The sequence below is a fragment of the Xiphias gladius genome, chromosome 10, assembly GCF_016859285.1.
Source record: "Xiphias gladius isolate SHS-SW01 ecotype Sanya breed wild chromosome 10, ASM1685928v1, whole genome shotgun sequence".
Classification (NCBI taxonomy): Eukaryota; Metazoa; Chordata; class Actinopteri; order Istiophoriformes; family Xiphiidae; genus Xiphias; species Xiphias gladius.
In genome coordinates this window covers 13531158-13556719 of record NC_053409.1, presented here as the reverse complement: position 1 = coordinate 13556719, position 25562 = coordinate 13531158, and the positions used below count along the sequence as shown (strand labels likewise).

General features: G+C 40.8%; 1 protein-coding gene across 4 annotated transcripts; it reads right to left on the bottom strand.

Moving 5' to 3' along the window:
* Nucleotides 1–1693: 1693 nt before the first annotated feature.
* prkcha (protein kinase C, eta, a) lies at nt 1694–24750 on the bottom strand. Of its 4 annotated transcripts, none has more exons than XM_040137154.1 (15): nt 24447–24750; nt 23895–24255; nt 18755–18818; nt 15766–15919; nt 15637–15671; nt 15455–15537; nt 14646–14775; nt 14408–14541; nt 14173–14304; nt 13709–13882; nt 10599–10753; nt 6217–6355; nt 5356–5544; nt 2060–2206; nt 1694–1893 (listed from the first exon to the last, which is right to left on the bottom strand). In XM_040137154.1, the coding sequence occupies exons 1-15, from the start codon at nt 24476–24478 to the stop codon at nt 1726–1728; spliced, it is 2097 nt and encodes a 698-aa protein (XP_039993088.1). In that variant the 5' UTR covers nt 24479–24750; the 3' UTR covers nt 1694–1725. The 4 variants fall into 4 exon arrangements, with proteins under 4 accessions (XP_039993088.1, XP_039993090.1, XP_039993089.1 ...); XM_040137156.1 differs by having other exon boundaries at nt 13709–13807; XM_040137155.1 differs by having other exon boundaries at nt 23895–24254; nt 24502–24749.
* Between the last annotated feature and the right edge of the window lie 812 nt (nt 24751–25562).

Genomic DNA, 25562 nt, shown 5'->3' with positions numbered 1-25562 from the left:
CTCAAGCCAACAATTTACAGTATTTAGTGGTGCAATCCCCCACAGGATCGGGGGCTGAGGAGATAAACAGATGTGAAGTAGAGCCTGAAGACTTCCTCCGTAAAACTAACAGGAAGACTCCATCTCCGTCCTGTAAGGTTGGGGTTGTTCATGTCTGCGTAGGTTTAGCATGGGGCACACAAGATTCCACACAATGCAAGTGTCTTTTCTTTTTTTTCCTTTGTTGCTGTTTTCACTGTTTCAAGTTCCATTACCACATGAAACAGTATAGTATTTATGCTTCTCAAAGCGGCACAAAGTGGCATGATTCTGTCTTCCTGTTTCTATCAAAGGCGACAGTAATGACGCTGTGTGGTTTCCTGTTTATTCTGATGGTTTGCAATGACAAAATGAAGGCCCTCACCACGTGATTGGCCAATGTTACTGTACTGCAGGATTAATGTTTCAGTTCTCTCTCTTTCTCTTTCTATCTCCTCCTAGTTTCCATTTTGTGTTCTCGCAGAGAGGTTGGTTTAAATGTTCAGCATGGAGAATATCCAATAACCTTCTCAGATTTGCAAGGTTTGAAAATGGCCCCATGTGAGTTCCCATTACCCAGGCAGTCTGCCCGCGGACCTGGAAGCTTTCAAAGACTCTGTGTTTGTTGAGAGAAAGAGTGTGTGTAAGAAGAGAGCAGCAGACTGAGTGACCCTCAGACACACCACTACTCTTTTGATTCTGGCAATAACCAAACACCATACCGATAATCTTCTTCTGTTTAGGTAACTGTGTGGTGAAATCGCCAAACATTTGGATATTTCACAGTTGGCATGAATCACCACAGATGAAACTTGTATCTTCCTCTGCATGCCTGGTTGATTTATTATAGAGAGTCACTGACACAGATGCCAAGTTTTTGATAAAGGGTGTGACTGGTAAATAAATAATAAATTACCTATTATGTGGAACTGAGTCCATTAACCTAGACAAATCATCCTTATTCATTTAAGTAAAAGTTTAACCTAATTTAACATTTTTATATTCAATTGAGTTGGATATACTGCTGTTTTTTTGAGCATTGTTTAAGTTTTAGCCTTTTATTTTGAAAGTGGAGGGACTCAGCTTTCATTTATAAGACAGTCTGTGTTGGTCTGTGTGTATATGTATTTTTCCGAGTAGGATCACATCATTGAGAAACTATTTCATCTGCTCGCTCAGTCCTTCCAGGATTTTAACTGGCAGCCCGGCTTTTCTGGGAATCTCTGGCAGTCTGTTTAAAACTGGCTCTCGATTTCTTCTTTTTTCTGGAAAGTGCAAGAGCAAAATAATGAAACACAAACCATGCCATTATGCTACAAAAAATGCTTTTTCATTCGAAGTAGCTGGAAGCAAACTCATCCATCTGTATGAGAGCAAATGTATATTACAATTCTGATGCTGAACACTTTTGTCAAACAAGTTTACAACACATCAACATGTCAATACACTGTTTCTACACGCCGTAAAACTGAATGTCATTTCAAAAGCTAATGACTGGCCATTTTTTCAGGAATTACAGGAGTGCTTAAGGGTTCAACAGGTGCAAGCCCAGTTCTTATTGAACATGTGCTTGGCTGAACCCACTTCGCTTTGCACCCTCCTGTCTCCGGGGAATGTCTACATAGTGCTGTACATAGTGCTGAGAACTGTCTTAAACAAAGCCATAGACACTGACAAGAGTGAGACAAGTGCACGATGACTGGTGGATCAATGTGGAGTCTTTCTGAGGCTCTCCAGTAGCTCAGGTGAGGTGAAGGAGAAGTCACGAAACTCCTCTTGGTTGATGGAAGGTATCGGAGGGTGATCGATGGGCGTGAGTGTGGGTTCTTCCTGAGTAAAATCTGGGTCAAAGTTGTTGACGTCCTCTGGTGTTTTCTGGAGGGGAATAAAAAAAACAATAATTCCTCAGCGGCAACATTTTTAGCAAAAAGCACAGTCACGGCCACAAGGTGAGACAAAGTCAAAGAGTACATAATGTCTGTTGAGTGACTTCATTATCATTTACACACACACTATCAATGACGTCATTCATGTGACTTACGATCCTGGGCCTGAAAGGTGGCTCTATTTCTCTATTATTCAGCTTCTCCCAATCGATGTCAGCGAAGAACGCATGGCTGGTCACAGCACTCTCTCCCCCCTCTGAGGCCACACAACCCAGACGCCGGGCTGGGTTTTTGGTCAAGAACTGTGAAAACCAAAAGACAGATTAATTCACAGGCAATAAATCTTTTAACTGTCAAGAACATGAACATATAAGAACAACACAAACAAAGTAGGATCAAATTTTATTATTCATTCATCATCCATTCAAAGTGAAGAAATGTGATGCATGTTATTCAACTAGATCAGACTAGATTTTTTTGGAGTAATGCCAAACTGGACTCAAGCCAGAAGACATCCAGTCAATCCCCACCTCCCAACTCATAAAACGCCCCCCCCATAATGTCTGGCACCTCCCACAATGCTTAAGTAGGAGAGTTCAACAAGGTTAAAGAAAACGTAACTAAGGAGTCCAACTTCCTGATGTTGTACACAATAAAACAACAGTGACTCTTTCCCCTGAACTCCAACTGCTTCTCTACCACTTAAGTTTAGTAGGTAGGAGAGGCCCAAACAAAATAAGCTAAAAATTAAAAAAAAAAAAAAAACAACTTTGCTATAACTTGGGTCTGGAAAGAAACTGAAAAAACAAAGAAACAAACCAACAAAAACAAAACAAAACAAAGAGTGTTTTGGAAAGCTCTTTCTTGGCTGAGGAGTCTGCATACACCTCAGGGCTGAAGGTGGCATTTAAATTAGGCCACAACAAACTAATGAGCCTCCGTCTTCCCAATGACAACGGCCCAAAGCCACTGGAAAGATTAATACGCCTTGCCATATCAGCACCGACACTATTACCTACCAGAAACTTGGTCTAAAAAACAAAGCATGCCTCAGCAAAACCGCAGATGATTGATAAATTAAAGGAAAAACCAACATAAAGTGTCTTAGTAAGGTGTTGAGCCACCACGTGCTGCCAGAACAGCTCCAGTGCGCCTTGGCATTTATTCCACAAGTCTGTCGGAACTCGACTGGAGGGATGGAAACACCATTTTTCCAAAAGATATTCCATCATTTGGTGTTTTAATGATGGTGGTGGAGGGTGCTGTCTAACACATCAATCCAAAATCTCCCATAGGTGTTCAGTTGGGTTGAGATCTGGTGACTGCGAAGGCCATTGCATATGATTCACATCATTTTCATACTCAAACCATTCAGTGACCCCTTGTGTTCTATGGATGGGGGCATTGTCAGCTTGTTTCTCCACTAATTTCTCAGGATTTCCCTTTAATTTGTCACACATCTGTAAGTTCACAGTCAAAAGAAAGGAGACGTCAAAAAAGGCAAAGAAGAATGTCACAAAAGGGGAGATGAAAAGTTAAAGAGGAGGGGCTGAACTAAAAACACAATAGTGTCGGTTTTGCGCAGTGTAGTCCTCTAACTCACAAACCACACATGCCTCACATACTGTTGATATTTTTCAAAAGCGTACATCAATTTTTGGATTGATCTCCCAGCTTGTAGGTAGCTTATGTTCTTGGTTGATACAAGAGCACCATGACAATCCACTTGCAGAGGCTTGAATCCTGCTTGACATAGGTTATCACATGACCGTGAACATCAAGACATCTTTTTTGATAGGGAAGAAACATAACAGTTAAACGCAAGGGTGGTGCAAGGGTTTGCAGCTGTAAGCATGATTTTTATGACGTGATTTGCGCTAATGGGCTAAAATATATTAAAAGAACCCAAACCAGTACACCAGCGTGGTCCTCGAAGTGTAATTAACTGGAAGTTAGACAGATCAGCAGGGGTCAATCAGTTCAGGAGCCTACAGACCACAAAACTGAAGAAAAAAATATTCCACTGAAGATGATGCCATCTTTCCGTGGCTACACGTCAGCTGTGCCATCCTCACCACCAGACCTGCCATGGCAGCACTTCTACACGAAGAAGCCTTTCTTCAATACACCAGCAGCACAATACAATGCAATCAGAAAAGACTACTTGTAGTGAAACTCTAAATTGATTAAGCAATAAGTAATCTGATTCACCAATTGTGATTGTCTCTATTAACCATTTAAGCAAAAATATCAAACATTTTGCTGAATCCAGCTTCTGAAATGTGAGTATTTGATGTTTTATATCTTGTAAATTTAGCATGTTTGGGTTTCAAACTGTTGGTCGGACAAAAGTAGCAATTTGAAGACGTCACCTTTGTCTTTGAGAAATTGTGTGGGTTAGTTCGCACTATTTTTTGATATTTTGTAGACTAAATGGTTAATTGATTAATCAAAAAACAATTAAAATAATTGTTTGTTTTGGCCCTAATTAATAGCTCAATTTAATTATCAGTATCCGTATATTTTCGAGCAATCTTTACACAAACTGCAGTTATTACCAAAAAAGTAATTATTGTTGACAAACAAAAACCAACAAACTCAACATTGGTGATACTTTCTATAGATATCCTCACAAAAGCCAAACAACCTGACAACTGAACTCCATGAACTTGCTCAAAAGAACATCGAGAACCTTGCAACAGATCAACCTTCAGTATAAATAGTGCAGCAGCATTCAAATCCACTCACACCGACACGCATCTTTACGTAACTTGTGAGACTGGGAGCAGCGACACAAATCAGCAGGGGAGATTGTTTCAGTGCTTTCTCAAGCATGCTGGAATAACAACATGGATAAGAGGAGGAGAACAGGGTGCAAAGAGGGGAGGAGGTGTCGTCATATTTATAGCTTGTGTGCTGTGGCTGGGCAGTGGCCCATGCCTTAATATAGTTATGTAAGAGGCCCAGGCCAAACAGCTGGCTGGCAGAGCTCCATAGGGCTGCCAGTCACTCTGCAGTTACAGTGTCACTCAGTCTGAAGGGCAACACACAACGAATCTCAGAAATCCAGAGCAGAGCTGTTTAAACCTTTGATACCTTAATATATCTTACCGCAAGGCTCATGTTACACTATCCCGGAATACAGGGAATCAGTCTTTTAGTTAATGTTTGCAGCTTATTGGTATTTCCTCCACAATGCTAGTCACAAATCCACTGAGGAATTGATTTCCTCTATCATTAGTCTAGTTTCAAAAAAAAAAAAAGGTTCACAGACATTTCCTGCAATTGTATACTGTGGACAAAGTCTGGCAGAGGCAGTCTGAGGAGGGTATATTTCTGCCAAAAAGACAAAGACTACAGCAAGACCTGGCTTTCATCCGACTTTATCTATCATGAAATTTTTATATCTGATGAACCACTAACTGTATAACATTAATAGATGCAGACTCACAGCTTTGAGTATGTTCACTGCTTCTGTGCTAAGCCAAGATGCATAAACAATTTCTTCATTTAGGATGGATTCAAAGAGGTCATCTTCATTTTCAGCCTCAAAGGGGGCGTGTCCTGACAGCATCTCATAGAGTAGCACCCCGAGAGCCCACCAATCAACAGAGGGGCCATACAGCATCTCCTGGAGGATCTGCGGAAACATGTCACAGCATACCAATAAATTTACCCATCACAGCTCAGCAGTAGAGAGTCTTACAGCAAACTTAAAGCCCCTCCATGAGCTTCAGTTAGCAGATGTGTTTGATCAGTGTGTTGCCAGTGAGGCTACACTGAGGAGTAAGTGTTGAGGACAGCAAAGAAGCCTTTCATAAATTCAGACACACAGTCTTGGTCAGAGAAAAATCTCTCAAACATGAGGACACAGACCATCTTAATCCTTAATTATGAAAATAAAACCACGGCTGTAAAGCTGCATTCTGGTGAGAGGGCTTGTCACGTAAACACCACCGTTCACAAGCTGACCCCACAGGTGCGCTGCCTTCCAGTTAGTCAGGAAGGAGTTTGGAGTGACGGGCAGTGACCACAGAGTTTGTTTTTAGTGAGGTGGTGTGATGGAGAGAGGATGGGACTGGAAACTGCATCATATGAACTCAGAGAACCTGTGTTACAGGAAGCTACATTTGGTCGAATGTATTCTTTACTGCAAACTGTTGATGTTAAAAACAGCAGCAAAATATCTGAATATGCCCCGTGTCATAAATGTGGCGGATAAAGGATCCAACAGTCTGTAGTTGGTAGTCACGATTGTGACTGTAACTGTGAGTATACTGTTATGTTGTTCAGAACAGGAGTTGAAACTGACCTCGGGGGCAATGTAATCCGGGGTCCCACAGAAAGTTCCTGTGGCCACACCTTCGAATATGCCTTCTTTGCACATGCCAAAATCTGCCAGTTTACAGTGTCCTTCTTTGTCAAGAAGAACGTTGTCCAATTTTAGGTCCCTGAAAGGCAAGACAAACACAGAAAGAAACCGAAAAATTGAGTATTTATTTTGAGACATTGTTATCCAGCAGACGCAAACAGAGCATTATGGGAAATAGTAAAGGCCTGAAGCTAATCAATTGCTATAATCCAAATGACGTCAACAGCTACTAAAATGGCAGTTTGTGGTCTGTATGCAGTCAGCTTTTTGGGTGTTGTTTTATAATTATATCTGATGAAGGTAGAAATTTGTGGAGAGACAAAAAGAAAAGGTCCTCTGAGGACAGTGAAGCGTCTGTGGCAGCCAGAGACATTAACAGATGACTCCCTGACCAAGACATGGCAGCCAGGAAAAGTCTGACACATTCGGATGACCACTCGGACTGGCAAGAGGGAAAAAGTGCTGTGATGCCAATTTTTATTCTGCTTCCAGGAAGGGCAAAACTTAAGCTATTGTTTCTTTTCGTTTTTTTTTGTGGAACATATACAACTTAGTATATCCAATGTGGTCAGCTGTACTGAGGGTAAATGAAGTAGGACTATTTTTTCAATTTCTGAAAACTATTTTTGTTGGTTATAGGTTGTGCTCCAAATTAATGCAAAGTTACAATCAGAATTATACTTGAACCACAAATGCTAAAACGTATAATTCTTATAGCCAAAGTGTTTAACATCAACTGTATGTCTTCTCCTCCCGAGGTTTCTTATTTTCTTCCTCCCACAGTTTTTCAATATTTGAGTTGAGTTTCTGAGGATACAGGGTATCACATTCTACTTTTTTCAGAGGCAAATGTATTTTTGGGCTATATGAATAAAACTGACCTTGATTAACTGCTAGAAATTAATTATTTTGTTTTTATAATTTCAGTTATTATCGAAGGACCATTTGTACAACTAGCCGGAATGAATTCCAAATTTGTCTACATTACTAAACTTCTAATATTACTAAAGATATTAGACTGAAAACAATTACACAGTCTTGTCTCTTATGCTCTCTGTGTTGCTAAATTGATGAAAAACCCTGCTAACGGGAAACACTTTGCACATGTTAAGATGGCTCACTAATAATGTGCAAACTCCTTAGTTTTAGGAGATTTGGAAAGCAATAATAAAAGAAATTGTTTAAGAAAGCAATAACAACATTATTCCTTAATTATTAATATCAACTGAATTGAAAATAAAATGAATTTTAATAGTAGTGGAAGTATGTTGCCCACTGCTGACTGTGCATGTGGATGCCTCCTTGACCAAAAGCTGGAAAAATCCCCTGCTCTGTGTTCAGGTCAGCTGGTGCTTTGTCATCTGACAGAGAGATTAAACCTGCCGAGTGTGAAGGGCTCTGGAGTCAAGATGTAGTCTGTGATCAGGTGACCCAATTCAAGACCAAGTACATTTTACAGAGATGGCCTGAAACTAGACAGAAGATACTATGTAATAGCACAGGCAACATTTGGGACATGCACACAACTTTAAAGCAACTGATTTTTTTCTATTAATTAATAGTCAATTAATTCCAGCACATAAAACATCAAAAGATTCTGGGTGATTTCCTGAAAATAGGATGACAATACTTAACAGAAACTCCAAATGCAAGAGAGAAAGGCAAACTGACGGTCAGGGAACACTGCTTTGGTTGGATTAATCTGGTTTGCCCCCCTCTACTGTAAGCCGGTTGTGTAACACTGACTCATATGTTCATGGTGCCTGTCTGTCACGGCCAAACTAAGAGGCTGAAAGAGAGCAACTCTGATCCTCACACATCATGACCACTTAGCCATGAGTACACAGTTTAGAGCATGTAAGGGCGTAATACAGAACTACAATGGGGGCCAGTAAATTTATTTATGTTTAAGATTGTGTCTGTGATTTTCTTCTCCAGATACATGGCCAGTTCTGCTCTTTTACAAATGTTTAATGCTTCAAAGCACGTTCCAGTACTATTGGTGCATACATTTTTGTATGAATGTGTCCAGTGAGAAATGAATCCTTAACCCTGGCAGTTTTACTACCACACTCTCATCACTGAGCTACACAGGGCCGTCCATCAATATGCAAATAACCCAGTCCATGTAGTGCTCCTGCCTCATCACACCAGAAAGAAAAGTCTGGCTTGATCTCTGAACCTCTTTCTGTGGGAAGTGGGTCAGTCAAGCACTGTGGTATCTACAGTAACAGTAAACATCTGGAACTTCAACAGTGATGCAGTAAAATTTAAACTCTAAGAACAATTTACTGAAAAAGGGATAGAGTTGTAGCAACATGAAAATTTCCAAAGCAGAGAAGAGGAAGTGCTGACCAAGACTGTGACGCACAAACTGTGCAAATTTTTGTGACTGTGGCTAGGGGATCATATTACATCTGGGAGCAAATACACATCAACCACAGATTTAGTTCCTTAAAAAAAAAAAAAAAAAAAAAAAAATGATGGGATGAAGTTATTTCATTTTTAAAATTCATTCTTTTTTAATATTTTGTTCCCTTCCTCTGACATGGTGGTGGTGGAAAAGGGGGGGGGGGGGCAAAAAACAAAAAAACACCACACCTCTTTTGCACAGTTGAAAGAAAATTTTATAAGTCTCACAAAGGCAGTGTTTATTACATGGCTTTTGTACTGGATTGAATGAAACTGAGCAGCTGTTCATAACACTGTGTTAAGCCGGGTTTTACTTAATTGGCTCCTCTCACTAAACAGTTGTTAAAGTCAGTGAGTCTTGGTTCAGACTGTTTTAATCCTTCAGTGTCGATTCCCTCGTACACTTGTATGTATTTTTTATCTTGAAAAACCGTAACATTTTTAAACAACGTCTTTAAACTTCTTCTAGAGAGGGACAGTAACAGGAAACATGGACACACTGTGGCATCACCTGAAAGGCCTCGAAGCACAACTTTACCTGAAGCTAAAAGAGAAAGCAGAGATAAATACTTGAGTCACGAGTAGACTTTCATATTACACAACACAGTGACTGAGGGTACAGTTGTAGTTTAAGGAGGGAGCATGTGCTCTGCTTACACTGACCTGATGCGCAAGCTGCTTTTGGGGTCGCTATTTTAGCTGTAGCATGCAAACTGCATGTGGCCTCTTAAGCTAACAGTCATGCTATGTGTTACAGGCTGACACAGAACACATGGACCACTATATATAACTCAGGATTTACTGTTGGCTCACATGATGCCCCCCCCCCTTATCCTCATCATCATCATGTACTGGAAGGAAGCCCACTGCTCTGTCACCCAACTCCCTGCAAGTAGACAACAGCATCCTGAAAAGGTCTTAAATAAAACACTCAAATATCTGAGGCAGGGGTAGGAGCAACAGCATGATTACCATATAAAAATCAGAACATTGTAATCATGTTGTTGTGCACTCTGTGGCAATCTGTAGTTATACTGTGCTTGCTACTATAGAGTATGGGCATAACCAGAGATTTGAGGAAAATATAGGTGATAATGAGCTTAAAACTGAACATTTGTATGCACAACACAAGTGTTTGGCTGCAAGAGCTGCGAGGACAATTTCTGACGGAAAACATTTCAAGAATGAAGAACTTCAATAGTTTGGGAGGAGGCTGAGATGAGACCACAGGAACAACTGATTTATATTTTTTGTGCCCCCAAAAACTGCACTGACGTTTCAGCTGAAATGGGAAGTGACGAAATAATGGCTGAATAGACACTGTAGGCCGACACATCCATCTTAAAAGGCCATGCCGGAGATTTTGGATCTCACTCCTGTAAAGTTGGAAAATTCGCAAAAGACAGTTTAAACAAATGGTCAAAATCGATGCAACAGAGGCCACAGCATAGTATCCTGAATTTTAGTCGCTAGTATGGATCAAGCCCCAAAAATGCTGAATTCTAAAATTTCTGTAACACAACTTTAGACTGTGTTTTTGTTACACAGTCCCTGTCTGATAAATTCCCACATCTTTTAAACTTCATGCATTTGAGGTTCATATGTAAAACAGGTTTTCTGTTACAAGTTTGTGGTATCACAACCCACACAGATACGTAACCCTAATATTACTGGGGGTTACTGTCTCAGACTCGACAAATCAAGAGTTTATACAGCTGTTTTTATTTTATACAGCCTGTTTAATTCTCCCCACAACTAAGATACTATTTTAGGACTCAAAAATTTACTAAATGACTAGTAAGGGCTGTAAACTACTCATTTTTAGCTTTGGAGATCTTTCTGTGGACACATGTGTTCTACTCTGTTTGGCATAGCAAATTCAACTGTTGTTTGTGTTCTTTGATTCAGACCTGTAGATTATGCCTCTGCTGTGCAGGAACATGAGAGCGGAGGTGATCTCTGCCGTGTAGAAACGTGCCCTAGGCTCTTCAAACTTCCGGGACTTCTGGATGTGAAACATAAGATCACCACCATTCACGAATTCCATCACAAAGAAGAGACGGTCCTGAAACAGAAAGCAAGTAGTTGACATTTACACATGTGCAAACAAACCACATAAGCCTCATAGAAGCTTCCAAGTTATTAAACAGTGCAAGAACCCATGACTATGGGGATGCTGAGATTGCTTCAAGGATGATACATGACTGCTTCTCATAAATTTCCCATCTATTCAATGGATTCATGCAACTAACCACAGTTTAAAGTCAGCAGGGCAAAAAAGAAGAAAAAAAAAATACTGATCAAACCCATTAATCAATCACTCTTTCTCACTAGAGGCTATGGTCAATTCATGATCTAGAAATGAGATCCTGCCCATAAAGCCTCCTGAAGTGATCAGGACATTCAGCTACAGCTGACTCTTGTTAACTGCTCTGTGGTTTAGAGTGGTCTGTTTTACCCTTTTACCCTGAGATTACGTGTATAATGTTTAATAAGAATGTGTTGCACAGAGAAAAGCAGGCGGCACTCTGTGTGTGGTCTAGCCGTACAGCTGAGGGAATCTTAAAATCCAGACTAGAACTCTTTCATTTTGACATTTGAGCCCCAAGGAGCAACTGCGATTTCATCCCAAAAACCTAGTTTGCTGTTTTTGAACAAGGAGAAGGAGGAGGAGTTCTACAAGGAGAATATGTCTCTTCTTGAATATTTTAGAAAATACAGATGCCATTTCCCTGGGGTGGACATTTTGAATCCACAGCCAGTAAATGGTGCCTCTGGGATTTCCATAGTTTAGTTAAACCTAATCTCTTTTGCAAGACTTTCTCCAAACCTCTGTGAACTTGATGAGCAAGATGTCTGGCTATGCAAGATTACATTTAATTTGCTGTTTAATGGTTAAGATACGCATCTGATGACAAACGGCCATGTTGAAAGACAATTCTCCAAAGACACATCATTTGCTAAGAGTGCCCACTTCACCACAGGCGTAACCACGAGGCTCCACCTCATCCCCTCCTCCACTCTTTCCGTGCCCACTTGCATTTTCCAAAGTCACAAAAATACTCTTTAAAAAGGTCAGCTTGCAATCATTCTAATATTGTCAATGTTATAACAAAATTGAAAACCACAGATAATTTTACACTTTAAAATATATATATATATATATATATATATATATATATTTTCTTGGATGCTTTCATGAGAAAACATTGAGTCATTCTCAATGACTGCTCAGAAAAAGGTTGGTGTACTGGTGGAACAAATGCTGTTGTGTGCTTGTGTGTGGGTTTGAACCAGTCAGGGGAGGAGTGTCACACTGAGTTCTTCAATAAGACTGATGCTACTCTATTTTGATCTGAGATAAAGTAGGTTAGTGGTGGATCAAACAAAACATGCAAACAAAAAAAGCAGATTAGGAGTCTCCTGTCAGCTCCAGAGAAACCAGCTCTGCCTGCTAAGCATCATTCACTTCCTCACCCGCTCTCAGACACAAGACTGGGGCACTGCTGCCACCTGCTGACCATTTGATGCAAAGCAGCGTGGAATACTAAACCAAATGAGCAGAAAACACCAACCACATGGCGACATTTAACTCAAGTGAATGAGCGAATGTCTCAGAGATTCTCTAACTCTAATACGGTGGAGGTGGACAGAATTGTGTTTGTGGTGCTCACAACACTGAGATATTACATAAACAGCATCAACTCCTTTCAGAATCAATGTCCCGACTACTTTCTACCGACAGACCCTCTGAAAACTTGATAGCTTTTGTGGTTAATCCAGAGTAATAGGAGCACTGTTCTGTAGCTGCTCTTGAATTTTTCAAAATTTGATTTTTCTGTGCTATAAAAACCACAAAAATAATTCCATTGTACTGGGGTGGAGGGAGAAATCGCTCAATGATTTTCAAAGCCAAAAGTATCGGCATGGCACACCAGGAGGAGAAAATGTGTTTTTGGTAATTATGGTGAAACAGTCCTTTAAAGAATTTAATGGGAAGCAAGGCAGTTAGGATGAAAATGCTGTCACAGGAAGGTCACAAAATTTCTATGGTAATTGGTAAGAAAGTTCCTTACTGTGATGTACAAACTTTGTGCGATGACTTTATTCATCCTGTTTCTGCAGCATCATCTTCAGCAATTCAGATTAGAGCTCATCTTACATATAGAGGGTGTTTTATGGTTTCACACTTGCATGTAGTGATGAAGAGGCTCTTTGTTTGCACATTGCACTTAAAGTAACAGTACTTGTTTATGCCATACCTTTATTTCGGTTCTCAGGAAATTAGGAGAGAGTGTATTCCATGTGAGACGAAATCAGTTGAACTGCAACCAATTTAAGAGGCGACGGCCACACTAGAAGCTCTGTGAAGCTGCACCACAGCATGTGCCAACATGCTAAACATCAGCGTGTTGGCACATGCTGATGATTAGCAGGTATATTTTTTTACATTGTTCATGATCTTTGTTTAGTGTGTCTGTACATTAGCACTAAGCCAAAACTACATCTGAAGCTCATGTCAGTGTCATTAGTTTGATCATGAACTGATGGTGCTGCTCCATGTAAAGTCAGGGAAGTTACAACAATTCATCCTGAGGGGGACACAGTGATTGTCCATCCATTCCGCTAATAGTTGTTGAGGTATTTCAATGAAAAACACAAATTTCAAACTCCTGGTGTAGCTAGAGTTGCCCACCCTCTAGGCACCATGAATGTGTGCAAGATTGTGTGCCAAATCATCCAGTAAATGTTGAGACATTTATCTGAATAAGTGAAAACACTGACCTACTGGTGACATTAGAGGAAAAGTCAGACGATCACAAAATTTCATGGCAACCCATCCAATAGTTGTTGAATATTTCAGTCTGGCCTCAAGTGGCCAACCAGCCTACTGACTGACAGACCGACAGCGACATCCCTAGAACCAAGCCTCTACCCTGGCTAAAAATGAACAGTTTGCCCTCACAATAAAATCTCACTGAATTGTGACATATGTGCATGTGTGTGTATCTGTACTGACCGGTGTCTGGAAGCAGCAGTACAACTGTGTGAGGTAGGGGTGACAGCGAGCCAGTGACAGCACCCTCTTTTCTGTCATGGTACACTCCACATCATCATCCTGCAAAATTATGTCCTTTTTCAACACCTTCACAGCAAAAACCTGGTCTTTGCTGTTAAGTCTCACCAGCATCACCTGCAGACACAACATATACACAGTCTGATAGATACAAATACAGAGGTTTTCCCAAATTCAGTGTCACCTTGATGTCATCTCAGAATAGGTGAGATTTATGTTTTTAAGTAAATTTATTCTGGTATTGGAATTACTGACCGATAAATAGTTATTAAATGCATCTAGACCAGACCAGGTACATTTTCTTCTAGTAACCATGCCCCTAGATTCGGCCCTCTTTCTCATTCATCACCTAGGTCATAATTTCATTCCACAGAGCATTTCTTGTTATCATCTCTTGTCACTCCCACCTTGCCAAAGCTGCCCTTGCCAAGCACTTGAAGGAACGTGAATTCTGAAATGCCCAGCCAAGGGGTCTGCTGCTGAGTTTTTTTACTCTCCCTCCTTTCAGAGGGCAGCTGCATCTGACCTGCACCTTTGACCTGTATGAACAAAGCAAAACATCACGTACATTGGCCTGATTAAATATTAAAGCCACATTTAGGTAAAATTATATTTTGGAAAAATAAAAATCAGCCTTCGAACCAGTGAGTTGCGTTTAGCAATTCCTCCGGCCTGCAGACCCATCTCTGCAAGCTTACTGGCCAGTTCCACACTGTTGACGCCACAGTTTGGTGCTACATTGCCTTTGCAGCGGATGTGAACATTCATTTTACAGACTGAGGAGAGAGACAACACAGACAGAAGCACTCGTGAAATACAAATTAGGACATTTGAGATGCTGATTTTGAATTTGATTCATGAATGTTGAAATGGCTCTTACTTTTACAGTGCAGCCCTTGCCTGACTATTCCCCACAGCAGTGAGCCACAGTGGTCACAGAAAGTGGGCGACTTGTAGTTGTGGATGTTGAACTTGTGAGGGACGTTGATACTAAAGCCTTGGTTTATGGGCTGTAGAGAAAAGAGACACAGGAAACTAACCCCTGTGCATTGTAACAGTATGTTCAACCATGTGTGTACATATTTTAAATAACCAGAAATTGCCACACAGAGTGCATTGTGAAAAATGTTCAGTTTCTATTGCTGTCATAGTGAGACTTTGTTTGTTTATTGCTGCCTTTGCTTCTCTCTGATTTTCCCCAAGAAGAGAAACTTGTAATGTAGCAGAATATAGTAAAACAGAGAAAAAAATGGCATGTTCAAATGCTAAGACGAGCTCACATGAATTTATAGTAACATATGAAAATGCTATAACAAGCATGTGTGGAAAAGTCCAGTAGAGTGTAGTGCAGTGTTCTGGGTCAGTGACCAGCACAACACAGAAAGAGGAACCTGTGCAGTCTGCTGATCACTGCAGGTGTTAATCAGAGTTGTGTGTGTGTGTGTGTGTGTAGGAGGGGGTGTTTAACAGGTGTGCTATCTTTTGCACATCTTGTATAACAAAAGAAAAGCCTGCTTGAAATGTGTAAAATACAAACAACAACATGCTTAATTGCCTTGAGTCTACCTTGGGACATACCAGTCACTTTGTTACTGATCTGTCAATAAGCGCATAGTGATACTGTTATTGAACAGGAAGACAGTTATTTAGTTGATTAAGTGTCTTAGCTGACAGTCAGATTGTTGTTACCTCTTCTTTTGCTGGCTTCTTCATGCGTGGACACACTGTGACGACCTGCTGGTGGCATCGTTTGTGAACCACACAGGCACACACTGTAAAGCCAACCATTCAAGGTCAAACTCATAACTCATGTCTCTATGTTTAAGTAACTGTGTCAAAAGGCAGAAGAGGAGAAAATAAGGTCTACTGACCTTGGCACTGGTAACCCTGCTTTCCAAAAACACCCCTATAAACAGAGACAGAGAGACAGTCAGATCAGGTTTACAGTCTACACAGATGCATGCAGGCCGCAGTGATTCGTCCGTGCTCCACTTTCTCACCAGATGAACTCTTTGCAGTGAAAACAGAAGGTCGGCTGGCGGAGGAAAGTGGACATGAACTTGTGTCCGTTGACCTGGTGGATCCTCCGCCTCACGGCCCCCTGCCGCTTCCTTGTAAACTGCTTGTAAGACTTCCCTTTCACTATGGCATCGTCTGGCAAAAAGATGAGAGCAAAAGGTTGTCTTCAAACAACAGGGGAAGAGGCACTGCTGTCAATAAGTCATAAATCTATACACTAACTCCTTGACTCAAAGCCACCTAAGATAAAAAAAATTCTGAATTGATCGCTGTTGGGATTTCTTTAAAGCATCTATAATCAATGTTTTCTTAAAAATGGATCAAGACAACTTTACTGGGTTGATTCACTCTCATTGCTCTAATAGTGTCATTTTTGGCCACAGCAGGCAGCTGTTTTCAGCTAAAAAAAAAAAAAAAAAACCCACTAAAAACCCACTGTACACCACCTGCCAAGCATCCAACAGCACCCAGGCAAAGTTAGCGACTAACTGCTGAAACGAGTGGGGCAATTATGTACTAAAGAGCCAGATATCTGACATTGAAATATAGCACCAGAAGAAGCCTACTATTTGCTGAATGTGTAATTATTGATTCCACTGTCAATTACTTCTTTGATTACACAATGAATTATTTAGTAGAAGTCTGAAATTTTTGAAAAACGGCCATAGCAATTTCCCAGAGGCCAAGGCAGCATCTTTGAATTACTTCTTTTGTGCAACCGACGGGCCAAAAACCCAAAGATATTCAATTTAAAATGTTATAAAACACTGAAAAGCAGTACATCTTGACATTTGAGAAGCTGGAACAGGCGAATATTTGAAACGTTGGTTGACAAATGACAACAAATTAATGATCAAAATTGCTGTCAATTAATTTTAATTTGATTGATAAATCAATTGATCAGCTACTTGCTTCAGTGCTAGGCCAATGTTCCCCAAAATGGTTTTTAAAATACTAAGCAGGTCCAACATTCCCTGTTTGATGTTTGGAGGTTTGACTGTCATCCTTCCGTCCTAGATAATGGACACCATCTAGACACCAGCGGGTGACTGATGATTTTCCATACCTAAACAAGTATTGTGATATCATCATCAGAAGAATATCATCTGTTTTTTTTTCTATATCATTCTACCCTATCTATCTATCTAATAGATAGATAGATAGATAGTTTTTGAAATTAATGAGACTTGGGCCAGTTGATCACTATTACTTGACATATAGGAAACACAAGACTATGGAGGGATGTAACAGAAGGCAGATAGAATAAAACACAGGGATTTAAATAAGAACATTAGTTCTTTAGACGTTATATTGAGTAAATTCATGTGCATATCTATAGTTACCCTTGAACACATCTGCATGGTTTGGCTCTATGTGTTTTAGCTCCGAGTGAGTGTAACCAAGCTATTTGTGAGGTGAAACCACACGTGCATTACAGAAACCTGTCTACTGAGCCCCCACCACACGCCTGCAAGTAACAGATATATGTGCTAGTGTGTGAAAAAGGGGCTTTACATTCAGGCTAGAAATCTTCTGTACACTGCAGGACTTCTAACACCCACACGCCTAAATTGTTTTTCTCAAGAATGGCGCAGTCGCTGAGAATCGCTTGCAGTATGAGTTTGCGATTTCTGTTACAGTACGCAGAGAATATGCAAAGTGCCGGGGCTTAAGCCCTTGAAAGTTCAGAAATTGTGGGAAAAAAAAGAAAATTTTAAAACAGATGGAATAAAACTACAAGGAAAAAAAAAACCAGGAGAACCTTTGTTTAAGATGTAAAATAAAAACATTAGAAATAGAGCAACTGATCAGAAAAAAAAACTGAGCATGCAATACTCACCAATCACTTTATTAGGAACACCACACTAATACTGGGTAGTTCCTCCCTTTGCTCTCAAAAGAGACTCAGTTATTCAAGGCACGGATTCCGCTAGAGATTCTGCTCCATGTTGATGTGACTGCATCAAATCACTTCTGCAGATTTGTCAGCTGCACATTCATGCTGCCAATCTCCTGTTCTACCACATCCCCAAAGCGGTTTCCCTAGGTTCAGATCTGGTGACTTGGGAGGCCACTGAAGTACAGTGAACTCATTCTCATGCGGAACCAGTTTGGGATAAATTTTGATTTGTGACATGGTGCGTTATCATGCTGGAAGTTAGCCATTAGAAGACGGTAAATTTTGGCCATAAGGGGATGCACATGGTCACCAACAATACTCAGACAGGCTGTGCCAAGTGTGCCAAGAAGCTCATCCGCCTCAGGGTTCGACATGTTGTACCATACTGGGATGCTTTTCTGCTCAACACGGTTGTAAAGAGAGGTTATCTGAGTTACTGCAGCCTTTCTGTCAAGTCCAACCAGCCTGACCAGTCTCCGCTGACCTCTCTCATCGTTCTTCTGTAAATGAAATGTTAGTGTTTCGTGAAATTTGGTGGGCAGTGAGGTGTGACGGCACCAGATAAAAAAGGGGAACTTAATATAGGACAAAAAGTCACCACCTAAACAGACTTCTCCTTCAACAAACCTGCAAGATCTCTTCTCGCTTATCTAATTGAAATGGCTACCTTTCATTGGCTAAAAGATCCTGTACTTGTGTAAACTGCAGATATGCCCAATACTGATGTCCTCTGATGTCCGAAAGAAAGCAAACCTTCCTCCCATCACAACAAATTAGCTAGATTGAGCATACCTGGCACACACATGCTAACCTACTAAAGTCCAACACAAGCATCCACGTTCACGTATCCTAGCACGCACACATACCTATCATCACACAGAAGCACTTTAGGTATTTATTGGCTCACATAGAGCACATATTCAAAACAGCAGGCAGTGTTTCACAGTCCAAGTGAGATGCTCAGCGCTGTTGTTAAAGAGTGTGTGAAAAAAGAAACAGAAGTAGGATGGAGATAATTATGCATAAATAGAAACACTGGGCTGCATTTAAAACTAGAGTATCAGCCTTACCATCAGTGAAAGATCCAGTGAGTGTAATAAGGACGTAGACCTTGCCCTCTGGCTCCAAGTCCATCTGCAGAAACACAAATACACAATTATATTTTCTGCATACCCAATACCCATATAGCTGACCTCATTTTTATTTTGCAAATTAATTCTAAAAAAAAATATCTATGATTGAGGATAAATCACCCAACCTAACATACATTAAACAAAAGGTAAATCACCCAAAAAGGCAAATTTGGTGATTTTGAAAGTATATTTGAAACTTAGAAAGAGTTGCTGGAACAGAGACAATTTTAGTTACAATAACTGGGTTAAGAAGGCATGTGAAATGGGATCATTTTGACTGCTGAGCATCCTTCCTTCAGTTCTCGTACACTAAATAGGCAGCTATGTAAACTGCATATTTATGCCTTCTTTGGTGTGCATGTAAAGTCCGAGGAATTTGCACACCATGACAGAGAGACAACAAAGCAGGTCGGGCAGGTTGGGTTGGTTGCAGAGGTTGTGTTGACCTGATGTTCATCTTTGAAATACATACTGAGCATCTTTTTGACAGAGATAGGCAGACAGAGCAAAATACTTCCTGCAGCAACCACTGAACGGAAGCTTAGGTTACTGTACACTTATATAAATGTGTCTATGTTACACATAGACTCCTGGGAAATACACACTGCCCACAAAATAGTGAAGCATTAGGCGTCAAATGTTGCCGCTCAGTTGGCACGTTTACTTTAAAAACTTTAATTTCAAGGAAGCGTTCATTTCAGTTCATCTCAAAGATGTCCACTTTTGTTTTTACGGTTACCTGCTCATATCCTGTGTCTCAATCTACAGTCTAGACAGCAACCCTGACTTGAAAACTTCCTCTGTGTGCGTTATCTTTGGTATTTTCACCCTTGCTTACTCTGATCAATGAACTACAAAGCTGCAATGCATGTTTGTTTCTCCTCTGAGAAGACAGCTCAGCTGGACAAAAGGAGTTAGATAAAGGGACAGACTCACGTTCTTTGAAGTCTGTCTTTAAAGAAAATTAACATGTCCATTTGTCCAAATTCTCTCAATTCCCTCCCTGTCAAATTACCTCTTTTAGCGTTAATCTCCCTCTGCTGCCGCCCAGCAAATAAAGACAGTGGGAATTTTTTGCTTAAAAGACTGTAACTTCGGAAGATAATCCTCATATTAGCTTTGGCGTGACTCTAGAATATCACTGCAGCACTCCACTGATCTGGGCTTTGTGGCAGAGTGGCCAGATGGAAGCCTCTCGTCAGTGAAAGTTTGCAAAACAGTAACAAAAGGAGTCTCAGACTGTGAGGAACAAGATTCTGCGGTCTGATGAAACCAAGAATTATTTGGACCCAATTCCTCTCGGAGGAAACCAGACATGATGCTTAGAATTGGTTGTCCCATCTCCACAGAGGATCTCTGGAGCCCAGCCAGAGTGACCAGCGAGTTCTCGGTCACCGCTGCTACCAAGGCCCTTCTCCCCAAATAGCTCAGTTTGGCCGGGCAGCCAGCTCTAGCAACAGAGCTGGTTGTTCCACACTTCTTCCATTACAGAATTATGGAGGCCACTGTTCTCTCGGGAACCTTCAGTGCATCAATCCTGTCTCTGAGCTCTGTAAGCAGTTCCTTCCACCTCATGACTTGGTTTTTTCTCTGCTATGCAATGTCAGCTGTGAGACCTCATATTGACAGGTGTGTACCACATCCTGTTCAATCAATTGAATTCACCACAGGTATATTCCAATCAAGGTGTAGAAACATCTCAGAGATGATCAGGAGAAATGGGAGTTACCTGAGAATGTTTTTTGTTTTTTTTTAACTTTAGCATAAAGCTGCAACATAGCAAAATGTGAAAAAATTGAAGGGGCCTGAATACTTTCCGAATGCACTGCAGATGTGGGAGATGGCAGCATGATGCTGTAGTCAAAAAGCAGAACATTTAATGCTGTATCACGGAGAAGGAAGTGTGTTTATCCTTTTTTTTTTTTTTTTTTTTAAAAGGGAGGGGGGGGCACAGTTTCAGTCGAGCAAGCAGTGCACTTTCCTGGAAAATGTTACGGTCCCATATTAAACCAACTTTCAGTTTCAGTGCTCCTCAGAAATATCTGTTCACTTCAAGCCTGAGAAACAACTCCAACACCACAGATGACTAAATACTGATTATAGCCAACAAAATGAAAAAAAAATTAAGCAGATCAATTAAGCAAAAACTCAAAGATGTCACAATATAGTGTCATGCAGTGTCCGGTGTGAGGCAAAAAAAAACTGGCCTCGAGTGTCTAAACGTCATACGGTCCATGTCTCGGATTATGTCAGTCCTGACAATAACTTCACTCTGAGTTAAAAGTAGGAGGTGAGAAACTAACAGACTCTCTGCCAATGAACAGCAGAGAAGACAACCAGCTTTTTGTAGAGTTCAAGTGCATCAAACTGGTTCGTGTGCACAGATAAAAGGGTAAGAAAGGAATCAAAGCGTCTGGATAAGAACCAATTGAGAGAGAGTATTTTAACAGTGAGCCCTTGAGCACTGATCAGATGGTGGGAACCCTGTGATAAACAGCAGTGTAGGCGTGTGGAGGCTTGTGCCTCATACGTGAAACAAACCAGCACAGCACTTCTTCAGTGCGGCGAAGAAAAAGCCTTCACAGTTTAACTCTAGCGGATAACTTTAAGTGTGTGTCTTGAAGTGACAATAGCCAACTGCACTAACTATTCACTTCTTCTAAAACTACAGAAAGCTCCACTTTCGTACCACTTTCCTGTATGGTCTCTGTGAAGATTTGCACAAAGCAGTCATGAATGTTATTTTTTGTTGCATTTTTTCTCATTTGATTTGGCTCAACTATACACTGATTTTCTCACTGAAGTATGTGTATTTCTAATCTCTGCACCAAAAGTAACTTATCTTTGAGTAAAGTGTGGCTATCAATTTTAATGAACTACATCTCCTTACAACCTCTGTATCAACCAAAAATGCAGAGTATATAATAACTTAAGGTTTTGACAATTTTTTTTTTTTTTTTGGCGAAAAAATGTGCTTTATTGACAGAAACTGTATGGTCTTGAAGAGAATATGTCTGTAGAATGGAGACAATTCTGCATTTAATGAGGGGGTTGTGGTACGTAGTCGATACCACCTCAGCCTGCTCCGGGCTTGAACAGGTTTGGATTACATTCAGCAACACCTGCAGTGGTTTATAAGTCCTAGAGGGATCAAAGTAAGTGACAAGAGGGAAACTCCCATTTGAACAGGTAGTCTTTGTTTGTGTCTGGAAGAGAGTGAGACTCTAATACGATACTTTACATAAAGCATCTAATCTGAGCTTTGATGAGGTCCATTTTTTCCATGAATTGTCAAGTGTGCATTAGAAGTATTGAAGTATTAAAGTTCAGAAAGACTCTCAGATCCTTTAAACCTCATCCAACCAAGTATGCTTAACTCTGGAACAATAACTGTTATCATCATACATTTGTTCATTCAGGCAGGTCAAATGTTGTGGGGGCCTGGGTAATGTGCACTTGTTTGCACATCCTGCATTGTGGTGTAACAAGTCTTCATAAGCAGAATTAACACTTTGCCACAGCAGTGGAATGTGTGGTTTTAAGACCTTATTCACTGATGAGCACACTAAAAAACTTCTAAGCCAATAAGCGCAAGAAATGAGAGGTTCCTGTCAAGTGCATACTGCCCAAAGTAAGATATGAAGATGCTATGTTGTATGTGAGGGTTCTATCCTTCATTGAGCCTGTGTTTTGACAGTGATTAGATCTCCTCTCAGAGAGCAGGAGGATCGGGCTCAGTGCAGATGAGGTATTGTGGATGTTTTCAGGTAGAAAAACAGGCAAAGTTACTTAAAGTGGCTGTGCCACGTGCAGTGACCATTACCCCAAGCTTAATAGCAAGTTTTCTTTCCCGAGCCTGCTCTCAAATACTGTTCTGCAGGTGTCAAAGCTTTCAAAGAGAAACTACAATATTCCTGTGAGGAGAGGAGTACCTAGTCCATAGGGATTTATGGTAACTAAGTGGTTGACCTATCTGTTAACTTAACTTAACTATAGGAGCAACATGGTTAGTTTTAAGTGCTTTGTTTGTAACAGTATTCTGGATTTGGATTTTATGTCAGCAGAAACTCAATATGAAAACGCTCAAATAAGGATCAGGATTAAAAACATGATCCTAACTTTGATAAGTTAATAACTGCCACTTCAACCTACGGGCTCTGGTTTTAGTAAGGTATCCATGAGGCTGTTGCTTCTTGGCGTCAAGGCTGAATTAAGTTGAGACTGTTAAGGGCCACCAGACCTACTGGGGCCCCAAAACCCAGGTCCAATGCATGTCAAGTGATGTCAGTGGTATTTGACTGATTACAAATTAGTTTCAGAAATTGCACCTCTAATTATAACAACAACTACTAATGCCCTGCATTAGTGTCTAACACTGTCGAGGGGCTCAATATTGAAACATCTAATTTCAGCCTTTTTAAAAAAAAATGTGTTGTTTTTGTGCTCACATGGAACATTTTCAGTTGTTTTTAAATCAAGTTAGCGTGAATTAACTGACACACTGAAAACCTGGGGCCAAGTATTATCCTAGCATAGGTGTAGCAGTTAAAATCTGGGTTTCTGTCAAAGAATTCACAAAATTAACATTCATCATCTACCATTTACTTATTTACGAGGCGTATAAACAGCTCCATGTCCAACAACCTGTAGAGGCTGTATTCAGAAATGGTCTCATACTCTCGGTCTCCGGTGGTCAGCGCGCCTTTGCTTCACAGTTTTGTGAGGGTGCTTGGACCCCAGTACACCTGCTTGCAGGTTTAGTTTCCTGTCTTGTGTTTTCATGCATGTGATGCAATATATTCAGCTCATAAATCATGAAAAACTGCTCTCCCCTAAATGATAATACATCAGTCTCTTCTTATAATAAAAATGGGTTAAAAATAAATAAATAAATAAACAAAAAAACTCAAGGGTAGTAGGGTGGGGAAGGGGCAACTGGGACCCAACAGGAAATTTGTGCCCCTGGGCACCTTAATAGGTTAATCCGGCCGTGTTCAAAGTGATGAGGACTGGACAACATGTTTGCCTAAGTGTTTTCTCCCAGTTTCTGCCCTTCGCGGTTTTACTTTTCACTCACCCATCCCTCGAAAATCTCCCCTGTGTTGGAGGTTTTCATGAGGTCCTCAAACTGAATGTTGCAGTTGGCCACAAAGTCATCGTATCCGATGGGAGTGTCGTGGAAAACCGCCAGCTCGATCCGTTTCCCGTCGTTCACGTTGAGGCAGAACTCCTCGTTGTACGTCGGCGCGTTGGTTTTCTGCTTGGTGTGAGTCTGTCCGATCTTGTAGTCGTCCACCTTCACCACGATGTAGGGGTCCAGCGTCGGGGCCGCTTTGTTGAAGATGACAGCGTGGCGGAGGGAGAAGGTGGTCGGTTTCAGGTCCACCGCCTCACCGATCCGGAGCTTCAGATAACCGTTAAACTTCATTTTTTTTTTTCTTAATAAATAAATTAAAAAAAAAAAAAAAAAAAAAAATCAAAATAGTTTAGCCTCACGCGGAGAGTAAAAAGCGCTCAAAAAGTGAAATAAATTTAAAAAATATATATTTATATATATTTAAAAAAAAAAAAAACCTCACGCCTGCTTCACATAAACATGATTAATTCATAGTTACAATCTTTACACACTGATCTGGCGTCAACTCGTGTGCACTTTTGCATTGATCCTCACTCGAAACTTGTACCTGCTGGCCTCCCGCCTCGCAGCGCAGACATTTACTGTCAGCCCTAAACTAACGCGACGTGCGGTCTCTTTGTCAACCTGTGTCAAGAAGTTTCAGTAAATAGGAAGTCACAACACCGACATGCGGCGGCGGAGGAGGAGGAGGAGGAGGTGGTGGTAAAGTTCCGCATAACTTGTCACAGAGCACAAACACACAGTCACAGGACACAACCTCTCAATCTGTCACTGTAGGTTTGGTGTGTCACATGGTGGAATTTGTAGTTCTTGTCTTTGAAAGAGGAGTCTGGTACTACGCTGACCATGATGCATCACTCTGTTCGCTGAAGGTGCTGTGGTGGCTCACCTGTCAAGTGCTGCGTGCGAAAATACCGCCTTCCGGTGGCTGTTATGGTGAACTACATGACATGACTGCAAGTTCTTTTCTTTCTTTCTTCCTTTCTGTAAACGTGACTGAAATATGACCCTGGTGACCTTGAACGCAGTATTCAGATCAAGCAACTGTAAAAATACGCCACTCCAGGTGGAAGTCCTGCGTGCAAAATGTTTACAGTTTTGGAAACACGGGGTATATTCCAACACTGCTGGGACCCTAGAAAGTGGTCACACTACAGAACGGACACCTCACAGCTTAGAGGCCTTTTCACAGAGGACACATTTCACAGCGGGAAAAGCACCAGGTGTAAATAATAAAAAACAATGATGGCTGAATTCTGTTCTGCTGCCTCAGGTTCAGGGTCCTGGTACTCTACAGGCTGGCTCGCTGTCACACTGTCGTGGCTGACTGTGGCACGAAATGTCTGCTGTGAAAAGCTGTTTTACCGCATACCTGTTATCATGTCATTCTATATATCATAGACTATCACTCTTACTGTAAGTAAATGAATAAATGCATCAATAAACATACAGGTATGTATGAGGACACTGAGGTCATGTCCTCAGTTTAGGGTCTGGACATTTGGGAGTGTTAATGATCTGTAGAGGAGTTCACATTCTACAGTTATTTTCTAAACTAAGTATCTTTACAATTTATAGCTTTTAAAAAATGTATTATATTAAAGAAAA